This window comes from Dysidea avara, chromosome 7 (genome assembly GCF_963678975.1).
Source record: "Dysidea avara chromosome 7, odDysAvar1.4, whole genome shotgun sequence".
Lineage (NCBI taxonomy): Eukaryota > Metazoa > Porifera > Demospongiae > Dictyoceratida > Dysideidae > Dysidea > Dysidea avara.
In genome coordinates this window covers 22,246,839-22,273,178 of record NC_089278.1, presented here as the reverse complement: position 1 = coordinate 22,273,178, position 26,340 = coordinate 22,246,839, and the positions used below count along the sequence as shown (strand labels likewise).

The 26,340-nt window shown below is 37.9% G+C and overlaps 2 protein-coding genes across 2 annotated transcripts; both read left to right on the top strand.

Annotated features, from left to right (window-relative positions):
- Window positions 1–2: 2 nt before the first annotated feature.
- Window positions 3–16,379, top strand: LOC136261271 (uncharacterized). Its single transcript, XM_066055248.1, has 10 exons — window positions 3–132; window positions 1,468–1,827; window positions 1,889–2,022; window positions 11,590–11,725; window positions 11,846–12,151; window positions 12,199–12,591; window positions 12,640–12,822; window positions 12,873–13,025; window positions 13,736–13,813; window positions 16,173–16,379. Exons 1-10 carry the CDS (start codon window positions 60–62, stop codon window positions 16,286–16,288), a joined length of 1,932 nt encoding a protein of 643 aa, XP_065911320.1. The 5' UTR covers window positions 3–59; the 3' UTR covers window positions 16,289–16,379.
- Window positions 16,380–24,225: 7,846 nt separating this feature from the next.
- On the top strand, window positions 24,226–25,294 carry LOC136260806 (uncharacterized). Its single transcript, XM_066054676.1, has 3 exons — window positions 24,226–24,742; window positions 24,805–24,956; window positions 25,017–25,294. Exons 1-3 carry the CDS (start codon window positions 24,244–24,246, stop codon window positions 25,203–25,205), a joined length of 840 nt encoding a protein of 279 aa, XP_065910748.1. The 5' UTR covers window positions 24,226–24,243; the 3' UTR covers window positions 25,206–25,294.
- The last annotated feature ends 1,046 nt before the right edge of the window (window positions 25,295–26,340 follow it).

Below are 26,340 nucleotides of genomic sequence, written 5' to 3'. Positions count from 1 at the left end.
TAAATAACCCAAAGCTGTTGGAGCGATCGAAAAAATTGTTGCTAGTGACGGAGTCAGTCATGGCTCAACTTTTGTCCTTGACATTGACTGTGTGGAGCTACTTGCTGTGCATGACTCCAGCTACTGCTTTAAGTAAGCTGCTTACCGTATACATGAATAGTGTAGTGGAGTTGTGTAACTGTCTGGAACTGCTCAAAGTCTGTGTCAATGAGATGAACTGCAGAGTCGTGAACGAAGACCACTGAACAAAAGACAGACTTGATTTTTAGTCTGATCACGTGATTAATTCAGTGCAAGTCTTTTACCGCTCTATATATGCACCGCTCACCTTTAATGTTGTTGATTTGCTAAGCAGTTTACGGTTGCCTGCATTGGTACACCGAGCGGTTATCTGCTTCCTTTTCATTTTGGACTAAGAAATATGTGTTTCAGTCATATGAGGTAATCAATTTAGGCAAAATGATAAGGAGACTCTGAAGGACTTCAATCTGCAGAATGTGTAGCTATAGTAAGATGTATTTCTTTTTCATTCCTGCCACACACCAAAAGTTTTTTTTTACCTGTGAGAATATATAAGTTATACGCTTTTGTCATCGTTTTAGCTAGCAACGGTTATTTTTTACCACCCACCCAGTATTACAGACCAAGTGCCATCATTAGTTATAATACTGTTGTGACAACTATACGCCGTGATCTCATTACCTTCAGAACTCCTTCCTATAGCATGCACTACCTGATAATGATATAGCAGTTAATATAGTGGTGACTTATTATAACTATGTATGTAGCTGTTCATCAATCCATTTCTCGAAATGACCGTATACACTGTTAAAACTGATGTGCTATGGTAGCAAAAGGTATACTAAATTTTGACTGCTCCAGTCAAAAAATAGCACCCATAGGTGCTACCCTTCAGTTTTAACAATGTAGAGCATGCAATTATGAACAAGTTTATAGACACTCATCTTTGAAATAGGGGTATGATGAACTAAACTGTGTAGTACAGATATTTTAGGGAGAAGGGAGGTTGGTGCGGTAACATCATCACAGAAATCTGGATGTGTTGTTGATCTCATCAAAACTTTCTGTAGATTGTTTAGATGTACGTATGGGGTTTTCACTTTATGCTTACTATATAATTAAAACATTCTGAAAATGTTTGAAAGCTACATGATATATTAGTGCATGTCTATATTCAACTTGTGTCTGTGTATACCACAGTATAATATGTATTGGGCCAGTACAAACTGTAGTAATTATATTTAATGTTTAACAATGACAGAATGAGAAGTCATAGATAGCAGCAAACAAAACCCAATCCTTGAAGCTAATTAAATAGTTTGGGACTATCCTATTCCACGAAATGTAACAAATTATTCATTGAATAGAGTTGTATTACATGACTGAACAGCATACTATATATAGCTTGGAATTTGTGTTATAGTACAATTTACTCTTTCTCTTTAGTGCGAGGTAACTTTGCTGTCCAGCCTCATCCAATTCAGTTTAATGAGGAACCTGAGGATTGGACAGTATCAGTAGGGAGCAGTATCAGTCTAACATGTAACACTTCAGTGGTACAAATAGTTGGTTATCTTGATGAGGAGAGAACTCCATCACCACAAATTGAATGGATTCACAACAATGTTACTATCAGTTCTGGTGGTCACTATACTATCAACAATTCTACTATGGGTACCAGTATTCTGACTATCACTAATGTGACACTAGTGGAGCAAGGAAACTACCATTGTTTGGTGAATGATTGGAAGAAAGAAGATGGTGGATGGTGGACTAGTACAAGGAGTAGGTCAGGTCACATTAGAGGTAAACACATCACTAGCTACATTATTTTTTTACATCAAATCTAATTAATTCCTATATATAGCATTAGTTGTCAGTAGTGATTCAGTGACAGTATATGAACATGATAACATTATACTATCATGTATGGGGTCAACACTAAGTGTTCCCAGTGCTGGTGTAGTTTGGATGAAGGATGGAGTGATGATCAGTGAACAGGTAAAGTTAATATTGTCCTAGATTAATTGTCACAAATAATTTTCCCCTGACCTCCTTAGATCTCTGGGCAATTCTGTATGTAGTAGATTAAGTCAGTGTCGGTTATGCTTGCTAAATTTAGTTTGCCTATATACTCTTCAGAATTATAAAGTGGTACACTGTAATATGAGGGAAACAGAAAGGTGACACTGATTTGGTTTCGTAGCCCCAACAGGGTAGGGAACTGGGCAAACCATGTCCCCTTTGTGCTGCATGTATATACATGTATTTTGAATTTCATTGTAGTACTTATGGTACTCAGATACTGTATGTTCAGTTGGCAACATTCTGGGTATACAGGCTGATAGGGTATATATAGTTTATTTTAAGGAGACACAGGGCTGGGAAGAAGCCTTAGTGTATATGTATTGTGATTTACCAGTAACCATCTAAATGTGTATTTTGACAAATTCTTGAATGCTGTGGCCTTCAAGTAGCCATTGTCACTGCATACATGAATCACATTGCACTTCGTAATTGTGACTGGATTTTTGAAAAGTGATCTAAACAGCACATAAAACTAACTGTGTAGAATTATTTAAACAAAACTTAGCACTAATCATGTAACAATTATTAACTACATGTATTTGATTGTAATTGCACTGCACATCAGCATTATACCCCTGGAGGGTCTTGCTGATTAATAATAAATAATAAATAGTTTAAATTTAAAGATATAAAGCTAGCCAAATAAAGGTAGTGAATGAGATGAAATTTTTACTGAAGATATGCATTAAGTTTATCTCCTTTCAGGTGGAGGGCAGGGGTAATTGGATGGGTACCAGTTTGGCTTCAATATGGATGGGGATGATTATTAAATTAAGGTTACAGATGAAATTATAGGGCTGCACCAGCTAAAGGCAACAAAAATTTTACAGAAAATGTTTGGCCAGCTGTGCAAGGTCATCTTCCTTGTACTGCTGCCCTTTGTCAAGCAAATGACAAGGAGTGACTAAGGGAAGGCAAAAAGTTGTTTACAACTGAAAGAGGAATGTGTAGGAATGAGTGAGGCCCAGTTGTCATGGGTGATAAGACCGGTTTTCCCAGATCTAGAAGTAATATTTTAGTTGCACTTCAAGTTTGCAAAAATTTTGAATATTCACTGTTATAATGGCTGATGTTATGTAGTTACCTCATAGTTGGTCCCAACAGAGAAAAGTAAACGGGCAAGTTATGATGGGTACAGCTGAGACTTCATATGGTTTCTGGCTGTGCATTGTGGTTACTGTGGTAAATTATATTTTAGCACCTACCAGTGGCTTGGTTTGAATACTGCTAAAACCAGTAATAGTTTAACAGTTGCCATTTAGCATTGGTTGGATGTTCAGTGCTAGTTAGAGGGAGAATTGTCACTGGAAAACGGTTATCCACCCAGGCACCCACCCACCCATACAGTTAACTGCTAGTATAATGTAACAAGGTTGATTGCCTTCAGTACGATTCACTAGTGCTAGACACAACACAAGAAAGTGTTAATAGACTCAATACGGTACAGTTAGCAGCTAGAATACAATAATGAAAACGAGAGGCAAAATCTGTATGTTATTGTACAGTGAACACATGACAACGACCGTACATTTAACAACACGATGATTCACATATCATTTCATTACTCACTACTGAGACTGCATGTGTACAACTGCTGTCACAACATGATTTATGTTTTGATACAACATGTGTGATGTGTTGTTATGACACGATGTGTGTTATGTGCTGTTATGATGCAATATGTGTTACGAGTGCTGTTATGACGCGATGTGTTTGGCATGATATGTCTATAGATGTCTATCAGTGGTCTGTGGATGTTTTGTTATCAGTGCATGCTGTAATGTTGTAGAGGAAAGTGTGGTAAAAGGGTAGGTATGTATGCTGTAGCACCAAGTTGAATGGATTTTCTGATGGAACAGCAGCCAGGTGATCAACTACAGGTAACAGTGGGCAACTGCAAGCAACCATGGTCAACCACAGGTATAATGATGAAAGAGTGAGTAACGTGCTGTGCCTTGCTTACATAACAGCACAAATACTTAACGACACATTCAAGTCAAGTTTCCATAGGAGCTTTTCATACCACCCAGCTCTCTTCGCATAGTTTGATAAATGCTGAAGCATAAACCAATATTTTGGTAGTGTAGCTACTCAATGGTGGTGTTATCCATGATGTGTTGTTTGGATCAGTTGTGTTCATGATTGTTGTGCATATATATAGGCATATGATTCTATACGCATGTGTAGTGTGTATGTATTTGTTCATCAATTAGAATGCACCATGTTATGTAGACTTGTACTGAGTATATAATATCTGGCGACCAGGATGTCCCATGGCACGATCTGTGAGCTCAACCCACAGAAGGAGTCCATAGAAGATTTTCATGAACATTTCGAGTTCTATTGTGTGGCCAACAACCTCCGTCCTGATGAAGGTGACGATCGCAAGAAAGCTTTGTTCATCAGCCAAGGAAGTTTTCAAAGCTTAAAGCGTTAGCACACCCTACTGCAGTCTGTGACCTCTCATTGGACACCATCTTACAGCATCTCTTCAGCCATTACCAACCAAAAACTATTGAGATAGCTGAAAGGTTCAAGTTTTTCAAGAGAAACCGACTGGACAAAGAGCCAGTCACAGAATTCATAGCTGAACTCCAAACCTTAGCAAAGACATATAATTTTGGCACGTACTTAAGTGCCATTTGGGACCAATTAGTATGTGGGCTTCGGGTTTGAAATGCCAGTAGGAGTTGCTGTGTGAGACCGAGCTGACAGTACTGCAGCAAGCCCAAGCAATGGAAGCAATGGCAAAGGAAAGTGGGTACATGCGAGAATGGAGCTCAGACTCCTTGTCAGGAGACAGTGACACTAATGCTATTTCTTCTTATGGATCCTGTTATCATTGTGGGTACAAAGGTCACTCAGCCAATACTTGCAGATTCAAAACTGCCAAGTGTCATGTGTGTCAAAAGACAGACCATCTAGCGCGAGGGTTTGCAGATCAAAGCAGAGGACAGAGTCAAGCAAGAAACACAGGTCACCAAGTGTAAGCAAAGCTGGAGTACATCAGTTGCAGGACAAGGAAAAGAGTGATGGTAGTGATAGCGATGGAGAAGTTCATTTAATATTTTCCAGTTGAGCAACCCTGCTGACAAGTTCATTTGTTTCGGTAAAGATCAATGGAATCAAGGTTGACATGGAAGTTGACTGTGGTGCACATGCAACGCTTAACTGTTCCATGGAGTTTGTTCCAAGGACAACTCACCACGGTTTGCCACCTGATGCCTACTTCAGTTACACTGCGACAATATGATCAGTCAACGTCGGATGTGAAAGGGGAGTGTTGAGCTGAGGTAGGATTAATGACAAGACATTTAGCGCAACTGTGACCTTCATTGTGCACGCTATCCCCTTTTTGGAAGGGACTGGATGTACTTGCTGGATTTGATGTGGCTGAGTGGATTGGAAAAGCAACAGCCCCTGTCGCTAGGTGTGTCAACCTTGTTTCAGAAGAATCTTTGTTCAAGGACTTTGCAGATGGTTTGAAAGAGAAGGTGGAAACTTCATCCAATGTACAAGTCTCCGAAGGAGAGTTGATCCCAGTTGAGCAAAGTGAGTGGGCTGCACCCATTGTTGAAAGATGGGGGCATTAGGGACTTTAAAGTGTCAGTCAATCCAGTTATTTGCCCTCAAGTATATCCATTACCCACCCCAGAAGAATGTTTAGTACATTTGCAAATGGAGAGTCCTACTCTAAACTATATCTTGCACGTTGTAAGTGAGTCAGGTCATCTGGATTATCCAGGTCACTTGGGTCGCATTTTGTCCAGGTCAAGTGGTTCTCATCCACTTTCTTGATTATCTGGGTCTGACCAGGATGATCGTATACTGTTTGCAAGTTCAATTTTATTAATGGAAATTCAGTTGCATGTCCTGAAGAAACTTACATGCCCATTAGTCGTGAAAGTATTTTGGCTATGTGGAGCCACACCCACTTATTGGGATTGAGTGCTGCTGCTGTAGGTAACTAGTCTAGTATCAAGCTTATGGTTGCTGTAGCTGGCTGTCTGTAGACTTGCATTGAGCTACACCCACTTCTTGATTGTTGACAACGTCTGAACATACTCTTTGGTGCTTACTCATATCTTTCAGATGATCAGAGGAGCTTGAGACTAGGAGACCTTAAAATCTAGCTCTTAGCGCACACCCCTGTTTTAATTAACCCTGGTCACATCCGGGTCAGACCTGGTCTCATCCGGATTACTACTTGGGTCAGGGTCTAGCAGGTCAGCAGTACTGACCCACTTACAACGCTGACGTGCATATAAACAAATGAGAGTATCAGTATGCAGTCAGCCACTGCTCACCATTGACACTCACATTGGCTTATTTCGTTATAGTCTTCCATTTGGTATCTCAGCTGCTCCAGCTCTATGGCAAAAGCAATGGCTCAGGTGTTAAATGGCATCCCTGGCATTGTGTATTTTATTGATGATATCTTGGTCAAGGTGATATCTTGGTCAAGGGCAGTACCTGAGCAACATGAAACCAACTTGTACGAAGTCCTAACCAGGATTCATGAGTATGGGTTACATTTAAATAGGCAAATGTGTGTTTTTTCAAAAAGAGCTTGAGTTTTTGGGCCATCACATTTCAAATGAGGGGAGCAGACCAACCACAAGTCAGTTGAAATTAATTCAAGAAATTCCAGCTCCTGTAGAATTGCAATCGTTTTTGGGAATATAACACCAAGTTCATGCTCTTGCTGTCTCATACTGTTTACCCACTGCACCAGTTGTTACAGAAAACAGTCAGTGGGTCTGGAAAACTAAGCATCAGGAAGCATTTATAACAGCAAAAAAGCTTTTGTGTAAGGACATTCTGCTTGTTCATTTCAATGTTAAGAAGCCTATGAAGTTGTTTTGTGATGTCTCAGCCTATGGGGTGGGATCTTGCTTAGTCCATGTAATGCCCAATAGCCAAGAAAACCCACAGCATATGCTTTGCACACCTTGACAGCAGCTGAGCGAAGGTATGCTCAGATTGAGCGAGAGGCATTAGCCATTATATTTGGAGCACATAGATTCCATCAATAATTGTATGGCCATAACTCTACACTGGTCACCACCCACCACCCACTTTGTAAAATATTGGGTGAGAAATAAGGAATCCCACCACTTGCAGCTGCATGAATGCAACTCTGGGCATTGGTGTCAAGTGCTTATCAGTATGAAATCCAGGCAAACAGAATCACTTGCCTCTCCTGCCTACCCAGCCATAATGAAGATTGTGATAGAGCAGAGAAGTTACATGTTGTGGTGACAGGCCAACTTCCAGGGGTAGCCTCCCAAATTGCAAAAGCCACAGAGCTGGATAGTGTTTTGGGCACAGTTCTCAAAACTGTACAGCATGGAGGTTGGTCAGCAAAACACCATACTTCCATTCTTCCCTACTTCAACAGGTGCAATGACCTCTCCATAGTGGATGGTAATCTCTTTGGGCAGCAAAGTAGTCATTCTCACACACCATTGCTAGAAGAACTCCACACAAATCATTTGGGCTGCTAGCATATGAAGTGAGCATCAATGGCAGGCAAGCCCATGTAGACCATTTGAAGCCTTGACCAGAGACTCAGCCTGTTAAACTGGATAGCGACACACCTAGCGATGGGGTTGGCATTGACCAGTACTCAGCCCGCACTCCTTTGGTGATAGAGTTAGCAATGATGAACAGCCAGATGCAGTTATGAACTCTACACCAGAACTGGTCGTGTGTCTGCAACGTAATCATCAGCCTCCCCATAGACTAATAGAGGAAATTCCTTAATTTGACAGACTTATGCTATGCACACTCAGAGTGTGACTTACTTTCTCCTCATTTTTTAATTAGGTTTTGTTTTTTGTTTTGTCTTGTTAGGCTATGTATGTATTTTTTCTTGGGGGGGAAGAGTGTTGTATATTATATAGTTATACAACGGCCACGAGTGCTCTGCCTGATATAAACGCACGAGCCTGAGGGCCGTCAGGCCCGAAGGCAAGTGCGTTTATACAGGCAGAGCACGAGTGCACGTTGTATAACTGTTATGTACCATTCACCTAATAGGTGGGGAGAGTCTCGCAAGACGGCTGTAACACTTATAAAGTCCAGGTTTCTAACATCGATTGTGGGTAACCAAGCCTGACGTTGCGATGACGTCCCCCCTGCAGTACTGCAGCCACCTGAGATATTGAAAGCTAGTATGCTATGGGATAATTATATCACTAACCTGCATTCGCTGTTCCACTCTATCATGTAGTGCTCAGCATGCCAGCGTGCCATATAGACTAAGCACCAGACTAATCACCATAGTGATTCTCTCGAGTGAAAAAATCAGCTAAATAGATGGTTTAAGTAAACAAAACCTAACTACTAAATGATACTAGTCTAATTCTTACTATTCACACTGGCTAAACTCGAATCTGGTGGCATGACAAAACTGGTTACCACAATCGAACGTAAAGGTTAGTATTATTTAGAATATATTTGTTTTATTGAGTCATTGTCGAAGTGGACTACAGTTTAATCTGGGCTAAGATGGCACCAGACTAGCAAGGTGTATAAGTACGTTTATATATATGTAGACTAGAGTTGTGGCCACCCGCGTTGGCTTTTTCGATCGCCATTGGCTGCTTGTAAACATTATACGTATTGGTGACGTTATGGCCCACAATCGACCTTTACATGTCAGGCTATAAAAGAATTCGAGTGATCTGTGTAGTGTCTTTCCACCTATTTGGTGAGGTGTCGTAGTGGTCTTCGCCACCGGCACTTGTGCTATGCTGCACAAAACCGCAGCCAGTGCAATATCTGTATATTGCACTGCGGTCAATGCATTATAACTTATAATGCACTCGTTGTGGTCTACAAAACCGCAACCAGTGCGTTATAAGTTATAATGCACTCGCTGCGGTCTGCAGCAGTGCAATATACAAATTATGGCACTGGCGGTGCCTTTGAACTGCCCACGCAGAGTGGTACATATATATAGCAGTGGCGGATCCAGGGGGTACAGGGTGGCACATCCCCCCCCCCCTCCTTCCTTCATCCCTTTCAAAAAAAAAATTGCATTCAAGATCGAGATACTCTAATAGAGCAGTCACTCTAATAAAGTAGTCACAGTGTTCATGAGGCAGTGTAGCTTAACTATGAAGCTATGAATAAGGATCTTAATACACTTTATAGTAAATGCATTTGGTGAAGTGCAGCTATTACCTTTTTTTTTTCAGCAAAGTGCACCCCCTTTTCAAACTCCCTGTATTCACAGGCTTTATAGCCTTCTCACAGGTCCTCAGTGGGATAGCATTTAGTAAAACTCTGGATCCGCCCCTGTATAGGCATATGATTCTGTATGCATGCGCAGTGTGTATGTATTGCTCATCATTTAGAATGCACCACATTGTGTAGACTTGTACTAAGTATATAATAATGATCAAATAATATGAAGAATCTCATTGTATTTGTTGTATAAACAGGCAAATGTCCACAAGGGACCCATGAAAACTCTAAAGCCTCCATGGAGTTAGAATTATTACTCTATTGAATATTTGAAAAATTCCAAACCGGTGCATGTGGTGACTATAGATCCCTTGTTTGCATTCTAGACAAGTGCATAAGGAGCCACATAGCTGGGATAGTTGGAAAAGGCAGTCATGGTTTGGCATGAACGCAGACACAGATGCAGACAATGTTTAGATGACATTTATTTTTTATACCCCATGTTGTTTCTATTTACAAGTGTAAAGAAAGTGGACATTTTACATTTTATTTGAGTAGGGATCATAGAAATGAAAAGCAATGAAACAAGGGAGGTCATTTACTACACCTGCAGCCATGCTACTACTGCACTTTTAATTCCTACTTCAGCCATGCACATTCTGTCAATGATATAGCTGTGACACCACCTATTATAGCTACAGGTGTGGATGACCTCCCATGGTTCATTGGTTTCATTTACTCAAATGTAAAATTTCTTCTTTTTCCTTATACTTGTTAGTTTACTTTTTTTGTAATAATTATTGGGAACCATCGCATATATACCGCATCAAAGGAAAGGATGGTGCCAGATTCATTATAACAATTAATTATGCGACTGAATGCTGCCCCAAAACTCAATACTGAAATATGAAGTAGCCATTCTGCTTTGTTTTCAGCTATGCTCCACCCGTTGTACAGTGGTTAAAGCAAAGACAAGTGCCTCTGCAATCAATCCACTTACAGAAATTGTGACTGAATGTGCACCCTGACTATTAATTACTGAAATGTGAGTCACAAAGTGACCGTTTCACTTCGGTTTCAGATCAGCATTACAAAAGAACAAAACAGCAGTCAGTAGAAAATTCAGCTAAATAAAAAAGTTTCCTAAAAACTTGTTGGAATGGTTTGGGGTTGGTCTGAAGACATTTTTGGATTTGGTTATGCGTTACCAATACTGCCAGCTGGAAAAGTGAGGCTGGCTATTGGTAATACTTTTGTAATGATCCCCACTATACAGTGCTACCACACTGTATGATAAGTCATATGTGCAGAGGGTAGGACTGCACTATTTACACATGCTCTAGAAACTATTGCAGAGCATAGAGATTCAGCTGGTATGCCCCAACATAGTTTTGCAAGCCAGGCCCTTAGAGCCTTTTTGCTTTGATATAAGTGTCTACCCCTTTATACTGAAACCATAGGTCTGGCCTGCAAGACTATACTCTGGAGCCAGGCCAACCTATGCCATACAATTCATTAGTTTTCTACAACAACGTGGTCTAGACTCTGTAGTCTTCTGTAGCATGTGAGCCTACCTTCAATATACATGCTGATAAATTGTGCAAAAATGAATCTGGGTCTGGAGGTCGAGCAAAACAACTCGGATATGTAATTAACTGTTAAGGCCGGACTATTTTTTCACAGCTTGGCTGTTTTTGTGTGGATGTAATTAACTGTTATGCCAACAATTAATAACACACATATACAACATGAATAATACAAATATATAGAAGATATACCTTGTTCATAGATCAGTATCAAACCACTGTTGCTGGCCTCTTGAATGTCCATGCCTGTGTCCATGTCTGACTATGTCCACCTTTTTAAAACTACCCACATAGCTGGAATCTGGAATTTGTGCTACATTCAATCAGTACTTAAGCAGTATGTCTTCTGAAATGTCACAATGGTTAATCAGTAATTATTACTAAAACCAACAAGCTGTGAAAAAAGGTGCAGCTATTAACAACAATCTTGTTTGAAAAAGATATGATATCAAAGGGTGGCAAACAAAACTGGGCAGATTCAGCTTTAAATTTGGATAGGAGTACGTGTCCTATCCTGAGAGAGTTTCCACAGCGAAAATAGTTAATTTCCATTCAGGCACTACTGAGATGGATGCATGAAAAAGTGTTTTCTTGCACACATGCCTGCACCAACTGTACTTGATTGCATGACACACAGTTATGTCTACATTTAGATATCAATTTCTTGGCTACACATGTAGTGTAGATTCTTATCATTTAGGCCACAACTAGCAGTGATCTAATGATGGTGGGGGTCAATGAAGATGACAGTGGACAATATCAATGCAGTGATCATGTAGACAACATCTTACTATCATCCTATCAGCTGGTAATACACTCCACTAATAGATATGGAGGTATGTGTTGGCACCAGGTTTGCATGTAGAATTTAATAATTGATTTTGACTGGCGTATGACTGTGTGTGTGTGCGTGCATGCGTGCGTGCATGCGTGTGTAATTGAATTTCTCATTATAGAAAAGCAGAAGTCATTGCCAGGAAGTGATCATTTTGTGAAGATGAGATCTGACAAGCTTGGTTGCCTAATTGCAGATAGCACCCAATCTGTTTCACTTCATTGTAATGCCACTGGTTATCAGGAGATGATGTGGTACAAAAATGGGCAATTATTAGATGTCAATAGTACAGACATTGTGTTCAACCAGACTACTAGTAATTGGACTATAACAAAGAACAATCCTTGTGATCTACTGGGAGTGTATCAATGTTTTGTTAGTAATGAAGTTGGGACTGTCCATGTCTCTACTAGGGTACTACCATTAGGTGAGGAGGATAATATTAGTGTATGTATTATTAGAGTGTTTTGATAGGTTGGCCTAATCATCCAGGAAGACCTGAGCTGTTAGCTCACAGCAGTTTTAGTAATGGGTTCAAATTAGTAATAAAATTATATCCTCCAGATTACTTGGGTGGAATAGCACCAGATCAACTAATGTGTGATGTATATATGGCAGATGCACTGAATTACTCTGGTGATGCAATACAGGCTAGAAATGTTGCAACCAATGCCACTGTAAACATTGAGCTGTCTTCTACTAAAGTTTTACTCTATGGAGGAGTTCATTCAGCTCTCAACGCATATTATTTTTATGTACAACTGAGGGTAAAGCTAACTTTTCCTTTTGATCTGCCACTTACAACTATATTTGCTCTACCAACCGGCTCACAATTTTTACAGCTTAGGACTTACTGTGAACTAATAGGTTAGTATATTGGTGGTGTATTAACATCTTATCCACACAATTGTGTAGATTATCCTCCACCAATAGTAGAGGAGACTTGTCACTATAATGACACTGGTGATTTTGTGACACACAACATCTCATGGCGTGTTGAGGGTAGTGTCCTCAACTACGTGTTTGCTGACCATGTAAAATTTTGGATAGTCAATGGTGACTGCACATTTCCCAATGGTACTATTGCATCATCATTCAGTGAGTTATAATACTGAGTATTGTTGCTGCTGTAATTTAGTTTCTATTAGATGTATGGCAGCAGGAGAAGTCACGGTCCTTCGACCTACCAATCAATTCAAGTTGCATTATTTCTGTCATTTATACAACACATTGTTACGATATTGGTAGAGATATGATTCTAGTATCATTCAACACTTCTTGTGACTACACTACTATTTCTAGTAAGAAATAGCTGTAAAATCCTCCACATTTTCTTGTGATCGGCAGTTATGAATTTAGCATTTCAATAATATATAATACACGTGTCATATAGCTTATTTAGTGGAGTGGCTAAGCAACACATTTTGTGATTTTCAAAGTTGAGTATATAAAGTATACTAAATAATATGAGACACAGTACCACATCAAAACCACTGCCTTAGGGCATTTGGAAACTTATTAAATCAAGTTATAAAACAAGTTCTAGCTTTTCAGCAAGCCTGCTAATATTTCAGTGTAAAAGTGTGATAGAAAGTTGGCTGCTCATACATTGTAAAGGTGCTAATACTTCAGTGTAAAATTACAGGAACAATCTGGTAGAAATAATTTCATATGGCTTCATATAACATATTTCTCTGTGTTTCTTAAGATTACAATGTACTGACTGACCTGAATAGACTGACCATCCTTGCTTGCCCATGAAGATGCAAAATTTCAGTATGTTTACTATTGAGTATTTTATGGCTTCTATACACTACTATTGCTTTTATTTGTCAGGTTGTATATAATATTATGTGTGTGATATGATTGGTAATTATTTTAGTGGTATTCTATGTTAAATCATGAATCAAGCAAATGTATCAAGTTTAGTGCTTTTATCAAAAAGTGAACAATTTTGTTTAGCCACTCCATATATTTGTGGTCACATATGTGACATGGTATTCTACTGCAGCTAATGACTCCACTGATATTATGGTTCCTGCAAATCCAAAGGAGAAATGTTATGAAGAGGATCACACTTATGTTACTGGTAAGGATTATTGTACAGTTATCAATTAGATTTATCAGTTACACAAAATTAAAATGGTATGGTAGATCTCAACTCCAAACAATACTAAATTGTTCAATTAGAGGTAGTATTCCATCTGCACAAGTACATTATGCTAGACAGACCAGACCCTTGATTTCTAAATTGAAGGAACGGTTATGCCAGACTAGTGTTGACTGCTAATTGACTGCTAAACACCCATATTTCCATAGCAAGTGGATTAATTGCAGAGACACTTCTCACTGTTCATCATTTGCAAGGGTGGAACATAGCTGAAAATGAAGTGTAATGGCCACTTCACTTTCAGTAACTGATTGTTGGAGTACGTGTTCAGATGCAAAATTAATAATTGGCATGCCTAGTGCCATTCTTTCTTTTGATGCAGTATGCATGAGTTCATTAATCGTAATTATGTTGTTAAAAAAGGAAACAAACAAGTAGAAGGAAAAATTAGGAATTTTAAGTTGCATTAGGGGTCAAAGGAAAAATGTAGTGAAACAAGAGGCATAGAGTGTCAGGTTGTCTATACCTGCAGATATACTGATCTGCACAAAAACAGCCGAGCTATGAAAAAAGGTGTAGCCTTAAAAAGGGCCTGGATGAAAAAAGTTGTGAAATCAAAGGTGGCAGCCAACAAATGGCTGCAATGATGTTACTGCTAATAAACTGCGTTATTAAAATTTATTAGCAGTAACATCATTGCAGCCATTTGTTGGCTGCCACCCTGATTTCACAACTTTTTTCACTCAGGCCCTCTTTAAGACCGCACCTTTTTCACAGCTTGGCTGTTTTTGTACGGATATCATTTTATTTTGTAATTGCAACTTCCAAAGCCAGCCTATGGTTGGCTTTGATACTGCCTTTTAATTTTTTCCCCTTTACTACAGGAGTTGTCAAAGACTGTATGGCTATATTATGTATTTACAAAGAACTGAAATAAGATGATTTTGAGGGGCATATATCCCAATGATAGCAGGGCAGATTCAACTCAAATTAGGAATGGGAGATTCCCTACCCTGAGGAAGCTTCTACAGCAGAAATGGTCAATTATACCGCTCAAGTACTATGGAGCCATAGATTTATAAACCCCAGGGTTTAAAAATCTATGATGGACATGAAGAATGGCGTTTTCTGGTTCTGTAAAATCGAGCGTAAAATGAGTATGTTGCCCACCCACACCGGCTGTACTTAGCCAAACGACACACTTGATATAGGCTATTTTCATAAATTTTGTAGTACTCTAATAGAGCACACATTTTTTCTGAGCACTTCAATATAATGCATGTACTGTATAGTGGGAAATTTTTGAGGGATGAAACTTTTGCGAAACTGTGCAAAATACGATTTCACGTTTTTAAATTCATAGAAGTCTAGAAAGCGGGTAATAGCTATGTGTATAAACTGAAACATTTCATGATTATATTTTCATGAAGTTATCATCACTCGCAAAATTTGCGAAAGTTTCGTCTCTTGAAACTTTCTGGCTATATGGTAGAATGCTCTAGAATTTCCACTGATAGATCTACAAGTTATCATTCTAGTGTACTAAACCAGAACTTTCATTTTAAGATAGAAATTAGCAGTGGCAGGTGGTGAAGGGCTTGGGCATATAGATGTGGAGGTTCCTGGTTCGAACCTAGGAAAATTTTTCCAACACTTTTTGCACACATTTTTTACTTCACAGTGACTGTTCTATTAGAGCATCTCAATCGCATTTTGTTCACATGTTTGGTTTGTTTTATACCTCCTTAGCCAATACTCTCAGTACTTTCAAACCACAAAAGGTTTGCACTACGATAGTAACTTCCATGTACAGACTAATTTTCAAGTTATTTCATCAAGCGGATTATGCCCTGTAGGCATGACAACAAATTGCTTTTGCAATTTTCAAAATCACACATAATTCCATTGTTCTTAGTTCGATCTGTATGAAAAGTGGGCTGTGAATGTGCTGTATTATTCTCAAGGCCCTCCAAATTTGAAGTCAATAGACTAAAGCATGCACGAGTTATTGCAATTATTCTAAAGTGTGCAAAAAAAATTACGTAAGAGGGTTAAGAAGAAAAATATGAAGAAAATAAAATGAATTTTGAAGGTGCATATCTCAGTGATGATTGGGAAAATCCAGCTCAAATTTGGAATAGGAGGTGCCCTACCCGAGGGAACAAAACTGGTTAATTTCTGTTCAGGAACTATTAACCTACAAATGTGTGAAAACAGCGTTTTCTTGGTTCCTGTAAAATGCACACTTGTCTGCTACATGTCCACACTAGCTATACTTGGCCGCACAACACACTACTGTATGTCTTGATACTTAACTTTAATTTGTTTTATTATTTAGTAATCCTGATTGTCAGTGGTGCTCTACTAACTGTGTTTTCCTTTACCTCATTGTTATTATGTTTCTTGTACATTAAATATATAAAGGTGAAAAATGGAACTTACAAACTATCGTAGAAATGCTGTAACAGGTAGTGACTGTTGTTGAAATGAAGTGTATTATTATGTACTCATAATCAAGTCTATTTAAAATTATTACTTTTTGTGATTTGTATATAAGATGACTGGTAACTTGTACAAGCTTATAGTGTTGGATATGGATGCAGTACAGAAACCTGTTCACAGTGTGCGTCACAAGGGGTAGTGCAATTTTTTTTGTAATACTATTCTTTCTCTCACAGTATGTTGTCAAATTAGTAAAAAAGTATTGCAGGGTTTGATTGAGTATGGAAATTTGGAAACAACTGGTCTGTGGAGGTGTTTCCTCCAGATGCTGTAGCCTTTAAGGCTGCAAAATTATACAAAGCAATTGTTAATGGAGGCATTTCAATGTGAGCATTAAATTCATATCTTAAACTGAAGCCACAAGCAGCTATTTTGGAATGGTTGTTTCAGAAGCACCGTAATTTTTATTGATCAATGCATGAGAAAGTAACCTTGATGGTACCCCATAGTTCTACTGACAATGAAACTTGTATCACTACTGTGGAAATATATTTGTTACAGTTCAGGATTATGGCTCCGTTACCACTTAGCCCAACTTCTGTGGATGAAGCTACCCTGTAATGTAACTAGTCAAGAAAGAGTTAAGCTCTTCTAAACAGTAGTCAAAGTATATAGGAGCTAGATTAAAACCATAAACAATGTATTGTATGGATATGTGATACCTGAAGTTTCAGTCAGGAATCAGATGCTGCATGTGCAGAAAATTAAATTATGAACTCATTTGTTATGTATTAACACAGCTTGTCACTCAGCAGTGCTTCTCTTGGGTTGCAAGGTATGAAAGTACAAATTCTACATGAATGGCTAGCTTGTTTTACCCAGTATTTGTGGCTCTCACAATAAAAACACTGCTGCCTAGGTCACCATGCAGATGTGCAAGCTAACACATCACACATGCTATACACCCACATACACATACTACAGTTTGGTATACATTGACATTGCATGCTTGTACATAATTACAATGCATTTATGCACATGCACGCAAGCATGCACGCACACACAAAAACGCACGCACACACATGCACACACATTATAAAGACATATTTTGCTAATACAGAATAGAATTGCAGAAACATGCACAGGAAGTAAGGCACACAACTTGGCACAAGGCATACAAAACAAGGCGCACATATCAACCACACAAGAAATTGAAACTGTGAAAACACTATGATGTTGAGGCCAATATATTACAGACTCCTGCAATGTACAAGCACAATGCATTTAACTTTAAAGGCATATGACCTAACGATGAAATATTTAATGTTATTTTCCTATAAAATTAACTTATGTTATATGGTCTAGACTTCAAATCACTGCAATGCTGGTGAAGCTCCCATGTATTTTGGATTCTCAGCTCTTTCACTTTAGATTGAGATACTCTAATACAAGTCAAATACTCTAAAACAGTCGGGCACAGCTGAGTCAGTCTGCATGGATTGTAAGACAATTGGCTACAGCATTTTCTTTATCAATTGATGCATATGTGAGTAAGTTCAGGGATTTACTCCATCTGTATACATGTATCTCACAGACAGTGAGCAAATTTCATTTCCATAATAAAAAAAATGATCTCATGCTTTTCAACCCTTTGATGATGAATGGTACTGGAATCAACTTTACCTTAGTGGCCTTACACTGTAGCTGTTAGCTATTTTGATTTCTTTGAAACCATCGAAGGCACTGCTATGATGGTTTAAATGAAGTCATATATAAGTTTAACATTTTATGTACAAGTAAGATGCGTATCTTTTTGCATGGAGTTTTAACAGTCAAGGGGACCAGTTCTTTAATGCTGATCAAAACAATTTTTACCTTGATGTTGATGCAGACAGTAACATTGTAGCATTACCAGGATGTGTCTGATGAGGTGTGCACATATCTATATTGTTACTATTAATACACAAATGGAGACATTACTACTCACTGTACCTGCTGAAGATCTTGTACTTGGTTCAACCATTGACACCCATGCAGTGTAGATTTAGAACTGTGGTGTACAAACTCTACTAACTAACCATGTACGTACAAGTATTAACTGCTTTTAATGTACTGTTATGCATTATAATTAAACTGAATGAGAGCTTGATGTGAAACTATATCCTGGGGTAAATCAAGAGTTATAATATGAGAGGGGTCTCCCATATTATTAATCCTTGCTTTCATATTATCACATTACATAAATGATCACACAACCCATGACCTTAACATAAACCATGCAGTCTGAGGATATATAATTTGGCTATAACACAGTTTAGTAATCTCATTGTTGTTACAATGATTTGCATATTTGGACAAGTGTGCATCATTATTTCATGGTGGTATACTCTACATGTTCGTGTAGCTACTGCCAGCCTTTCAGCGCTATCTTCAATAACTTCCTTTGTCTGACTATGGTATGACCCATATGAATTTTCAAGCGTATCTTCTTCCATAAGCTCATACTGCATGGTAAGTAACAATAACTGAGGAAACTTCCTTGTCACTACAGTTATGTTCATATTGCTGCTTGTATTGATAGCATGTTGCTTGTAGAACCCACACATTTAAGCAGACAGCATCAAATCCTTCATGCTCAGTGATGCATAAAACATCAGTTGTCTCCATTTTGTTTACTATCACAGCAGTAGACACATTCCTCTACTGTTAATTGACATTGTTTCACAGTTCCCACAGTGGCACCTTCATAAAATAAAATAAAACACACTTTAAAAATTAAATGAAGCTGTTGTCTCCTACATATCACATGGGATGTGCAAGACTACAACACACCTGTACAAATGCATTGTATGCATTTGAGCATAGCACAACCAGTTGTGACATTCGGTCTGTGGATGTCAAAAATCAGTAGATGATGTAATAGCTGGCTATATACTTGATTATAAGAGATTAGCTATTATAGGAGCTACTAATCAAGTTGATGATCAACATGATGTCAACTCAGATCACGTTGATGATCAACATGATGTCAACTCTTTAATTTCATCATCAAATATCTGACCTATCAACTCTGTACTACTAAATGTTGACATTAAATGAGTTTAAAGTACATACCACCAAAAATAGCTGTGATGATACTAATACTTGTCAAATGGTTAGCATTAACACCATTTTCTGGTTGTATACAGTAAAACGTTGCCAATTGTACAACATGTCTTTTGTAGTATAGTGATCTATGTGTACCTCCAATAGTCCGGCACCCATATAACCTGTTGCAGAAAAGTGTCTGATGCTTCCAAAGATCAGTAAAACCATTACAGGAATATCTACATACGTACACTTAATAATATATTCATAGTATTTAGATCATGTTATTTCTGCAACCTCCTTGGCAAGTACGATATATTGCTGCTTTAGTTAGTCAATGATGTTGTGTGGAAATAGACTACAATGAAGACTCATTAGTACAGTCACCTTGTAAACTTGTTTCTATTACAAAGCTATGAAGTATACTTGAACTATTTTATAACTATGTTTGGAACCTACCTGACATGGACACTGTAAGTAATTAGATCATAAAGTGAATTTGGGACTTATCTGATATATCACTATAATGAGGTGCATGTATGGTCTTATATATAAATTAAGTCATGAAAACAATGTCATACTGACAGGGGCGGAGGAAGTAGTTCATATGAGGGGGGCTGGGCTGACCCAGACGTATCTCTGGTTTGGTAAGGTGAGACCAAAAAAAAAAAAAAAAGGTCACGACCAACTGACAACAGCTTTCCACCTCACCAGCTACGCATTTATAGCTGATAAACTACATAAAAGTTTTTACATAGCTCGATCGCTACACACTCACTGCTTTATTAGAGTGACTGCTCTATTAGAGTATCTCGATCTTTATCACGATTTTCAGCCCCACTCCAAGAAGATAATTTCGGTGTGATATCATTCTGAGGGGGGGATTCAGCCCCCTAGCCCCCCCTTTCCGCCGCCTATGCATACTGATACTCAAATCTGATTGGCTAAAAACAGGGTTTCTAAATCTTGTCATGTATGGTCTATTTATATGCTCTAAATTGTGCCTTGCTTTGTTGCTACTGATAGCAGCTAGCTGCAAATTGAGTTAAAGTCTAAAGAAATCAGACAGCAATGCTTGAATCTATACAATTTAGTGACCTAGGCAACATAATAGACTAGTATGTTCATTGTGCAGCAAGCAAGTAGCCAATAAATGCTGTCAGCTTTAGACACTTTTCAGAGGTGCTTATAATTAATTTCTAATTGGTATAAACATTGTGTGAAACCATGACGAGGAAAAATGGATTGGCCATGCAAAACTACTTGCGTAGGTACCTAGTGCTATTGTGAAATATATAAAATTCCAAAAAAAGAGTTGGATCCTTGTGGGTCCCGGGTCCTTAGTCCCCGGATCCACTGTTTATATTTACCAGTGTACACAACCTGTAGTCATTGCATGGTGTGTTCTTATTGTGGCATGGATCATTGTTACACAATTAACATCTCCCCAGTTCACCATTACAAACTTCATCACTGTTAAGTCTGCCAGCATGCAACACGACAAGATCAGGAACTAGATCGGTAACTATAGGTAACAAACTAATTCACCAGTCACATCTACATAATATGTCCGGACATTCATACTTTCACTGCCTAGTTACCTAACCTCTGGAATGCACTCCCTTTATTTGACCTTAATCAATCTTTTCAAATTATTAAATCAAAGTTAGAAACATTCCTGGAATCATTTTGTTGAAACTTTCATGACTGTATATTACTAGATATCTATGTCTATGTTCACCTAAGGAAGCCTCCTGTAATTAATTTAAATAACTTATAAACTAATTTTAATTACCTCTAAACTATGTAATTTATTGTATTTTATGATTTGTAGTTGTAAGTAAGCAGTTAGGCTGTTGGTACTGGATATCAACTAGATCTTTGATGTGATTATAAGTTTCTTTTCTTCTTGTCTTGCCCCATGTACCTCCCGACTACAGCCTTTATTACTATTACATGAGAAGGAAACTGTTTAATGTGCATGGACAGCAAATTCTTGAAAATTTAATTCTTTCTTAGTTCATATATGGCTTATTGTTTCCCAATCTCATGACAACAATTATGATTTGACTGTGTACAAGACTACTCCATCTTACATCATGTTACATCATGCATGCACTCATTTTGTTATAGTTTAAGCTCTACAGTGGAACCTCGACCTTTACCTCCATTGTCCAGACAGCCCAAATTGGTCATGTGGCCTGTAGTTTATTAACCATAATGAAGTTGGCTGTAAAGGTTGCTGTTTACTTGTTTGGTGACTTGTTTATTCTATTAATACTTGGTTGCTAGGTGATAATGCATTTTTACAGTCCTTGGGAGTGACCATGATGCTCTGTAGTGACTTCCCCTCTGCCCACTGAACTCAAGTGCACACAAATAATCAACTTAAACTACTTGCCATCACTTTATAATTACAATTACTCTATTCTACTAGTTGTTTGTATCTGTGCAGTTACCTAACTTGTATAACTTTCTGCAGAAATTGTATGTACCCTTGTGTATTACAGGGGCGGATCTAGAATTTATAAAGGGGGGGGGGCTAACTCAAGTACTAATCTCTTGGGTAGAGGTGTGTGAAGCACACTTCCCAGCGTGCGAAGCATGCTGGAACTAGGGGGGCCTGGGGGCATGCCCCCCCCCAGGAAATTTTGAAAAATAGATGCTAAAATACTGCAATTTGGAGACATTTCCACATAAAATTCATAATATTTTCTGCCTGTAGATATTTTATATACTACCTTTAGATTATAGGTATGGCTCTCTGAAGCATTTTGCTAATGGAAAAGTTTGGGTAGGTACAGGCAGCCAAGTACATGATGCACCCCTCTCACAATTGCACAACACTGAATAGGTGCATGTTAGAATAATAATGTTGAAAGTGGAAAATTTTGAAATTTGAACAATACAAGATTGAATCTGAGAGCATTTTCAATGGAAATTGTGTACCTGAATTAAGTATTGTCATACATATTAACTACACAAGTAGATGAATGAAGCCCTTTAAACAGACCAATGCACTTCATTGTATGTATAGGTGCAGGCAGATTTGGAAAAATTCCATAACAGAACCAACTACATGTTTCCAGTGAATGTTCTATTAGAGTAGACTTTAGCTGACTGCTCTATTAGAGTATCTCGATCTTGTGCACCTCCAATGCTGATCCGGGTCCTTGTTGCATAAACTTTAGCATAAATCCACTGATAATACCTTGTAAAAAATGTTTATAAGGTGGTTTTATGAGTATTTGTATTATTAGTGATCATATAATTATGCTAAGACAAAATTTCATTATAATGCTCAGCATATTGATCAAGTAAAGCCTAAACATGAAGGGGGGGGGCTTCAGCCCCCAAAGCCCCCCCCCCCCCCCCCCCTGGATCCGCTCCTGTATTATTATTGTACTATACAACGATTACTGTGGATTAGTTCACCTTTGACTACAGGATATCCCATTATTGTACACACCATATCCATGTGGGTTGAACTTCAATCCAAATTAAAGGATATATGCTAATGGGGGTGGGCCACAGGCATGTGTCAATGTGTTTATGTGGCATTTTCTTGGTTTTGCATGTGCAAGCATGCACTGGACCTACTGTTGTATACTTATTCTGTGAATGCTATCCCACTAGGGACCTGTGAGAAGGTTTATTATATAAAGCCTGAGAATTAATATTCAAGGCTGCTTACTAGCGACTAAGTACTACCCATTTGACTTTAAAGGTACTACAGTCACTTTATTATATGTGCATCAGAACATTAATATTTTGTAAAAGTGATCATTACAATTTGATTTGTAAGAATGTCCATACTGCTATATAAGATACTTCAGAGCACTTTTCAATCAATTAAATGTGTGGTATTGTGTGAAGAATAGATAACATTATTTCAGACACAACATAAGATGCTGGTAAAGGAAGATGGTATTTAGTTCATATCTATAAACACGAGCAGGAAGTTGCTACAATGTAAAATGGGCACCGCTGTTTCAGTAAAGCAAACCAAAATCACTATGAGCTATCATCTCAGTACACAATTATCATATGCTATTATGATGACTGTATTCACTACGTACATATTAACACCGACTTCATTTGGATAGCCTACAGTCAATGCAGCCTGTAACATTGTTGGGGAATCCTATTATGTGCCATTGACTTACAGGAAATGTTATCTGTACCTTTTTCCTCAATGATTTCTAATCCAGTAGGTGTTTAACAGACTGACATCGTTTTATGACACATGCACATGTAGCTCTAGTGGGTTACTGTGTACATTACAAATAGACTATTCAACAGACACATACATGTAAATGCCTATTGTTAAACACCAAAAAATCATTTTATATCAGCAAGATTTTACAAATGTGCACCAGCAGATGTATTAGTTGATTGGTGGTTATTAGTGATATAAGACTACTGTTATCACTAATAATCACCAAAAGTAACTGCTACAGTATTGCATAAATATCAGTGCAGCTGTGAGTGGGCAGCCATGCTAACTCCAATATTGGTGCATCACTAGCTACTACATTAATACAGACTCTTTATTAAAGTGAGGATACTAATGGATGGATCACCTCTACAGTATCTGTCTCTGTGTGTGCCAATTTTCAAGTTATGAAGGTTCATGAACTGCAACCAGAACATTCTGGAACTTTTACAGAATGATAATTGATACTTCAAAGTACAAAATATAGTTTACTTAAAGTACACCTTGTACAGTAAATACATGTATAGCGTATGACGTACAATTACATTAGTTAGCCAACCAGAAGCCAGTAAATGATCTATTATATCACATTAGGTAAGGAAGTAGCTACAAGATCACAGGAAATGAGATTTAGTATAAAACAGGTTGCAGATAGCTGATTATCATGAGAAAAAGATCAGTTTACAGAGAATTATATAAAGAAGTAGATAACTACAAAGAAATCAGAAGAATCATGGAATACAAAATGGAAAAGTTTCAGCTCAGTCCTTCCTTCACTGCTTCAACACTACCAGAAGATGGTGCCACCTGGCCTTCTTATAAACACAACAAATCTAATATTATGTTGAACAAAACTTCAAGTCAGTTGGAACTACTCAAAAAAGACAGAAAACCACAAAATAAAGTATCATTAGATCTCTCTCCAGATGGAGGTAAACTTGGTATCACCATTAATGGAACAACACTCAACGTCACTAAAAACTCTTGTGACATTACTATTGGAAATTTCTCCATAAAACTCAACAGCCACCTTAACAGGACACCATACCCGTTGAGTGTAATACAACCATCCACAGTGGCTGCAGTTAGTATCTCACTTGGTAATCCACTTCACATCATATCAACAGGAGACTCTCCATATGTCACAGCTGCTCTATCACTTGGTAAGTTAACCATTAATATTACTATACATAACTCATATTAATCTACTGTAACTTTTCCACAGTTGAAGGAGTGCTAAATGAAGATGCATATCTTGTTGCATGGAGTTCTAACAGTCAAGGAGACCAGTTCTTTAATGCAGATCAAAACAATTTTTACCTTGCTGTTGATGCAGACAATAACATTGTAGCATTACCAGGGGATGTGTCTGATGAGGTGTGCACATATTGTTACTATTAATATACTTTGTTGTTATATTTATCATTCTATATATAGGGATACATATATAGATTCAAACAAGAGGATATTGATGGTGTACAAGATTTACGGTACTATGTGGAGTCTGATGGGAAGAAGTACTACATGATGGTTCAACCAAATGGAGACATAACTGCTCTACCTGCTGAAGATCTTGAATTTGGTTCAACTACAGATACCCAGTGTAGATTCAGACTTGTGGTATAAATAATCAACTTGTAATAACATTTATATTTTTAATGCACTGACTGTAATGAATTACGTTTAAATTTTATATGAAACCATATAGCTACAAATTGGCATAATCCATTAAGTAACCATCAGTGGAGACAAGGTACATATTCTTCTGTTGTTTTTAAAGTTCTGGTATTCGGAAAATTACTTGTTGCCACTACAAATAGTTACATGTAGTGAATAATATTACTTGCTTCTTTTCATGCATGGGTTTTCTTAAGTAAATATAAAAGGGAATTTCATCTATATAAATAATATTACAGTATAGCTGTAAACATGCAAGAAGGCATATACACAATGGTGCATACATGATTAGTAGTTTGTATAGGGGACACATGCTTTGTTGTACAGTTATAGCACGGCCATATGTCTTGTACCATTCTTACATTTGATATGGTGTAATAGATAGTACTTTCTAATCAAGTAAATTATGTATATATTTCTTGTTTCATTTTCACACACATGTACACACACACACACACACACACACACACACACACACACACACACACACACACACACACACACACATACACACACACACACACGCACGCACGCACGCACGCACGCACACACACATGCACACACGCACGCACACACTCGTAAGCAAAAGGGCATGATTTTTAACAGTTTAATATAATCAACGTAAACACAAACTTAAGAGTGTTATTTTTTCTTATGCAGTAGCTACGTATTGACACCAATCGTCGATGTCAGTAAGCGGCACCAAAAGCTATTAAGAGACATGGAAGAAGGAATGTTAGATGATGTTCAATATTAATATTTATTACATTACATCTGTTATAACAATGATAATCAGGATACTTTTGATTGGTCCTCAGCCAGTTTAAATACGTAGTAAGACTGTATAAAGATCTAAACATAATAAGTGAGTGGGCTGTTAACTGGCAGATGAAATTTAATCTCTAAATGTGAACACTTTACAATTACCAAACAAATAGTCCTCCATGGCCATCAACTTGACATATGAAATTTACCACAACACCGTAAAGAAAGTGACATCTACTAATTACCTGGGAATTACTATATATTACACACAAACTCACAACAGTTTATTGCACATACAGGATTAGTATACAGATTGCAC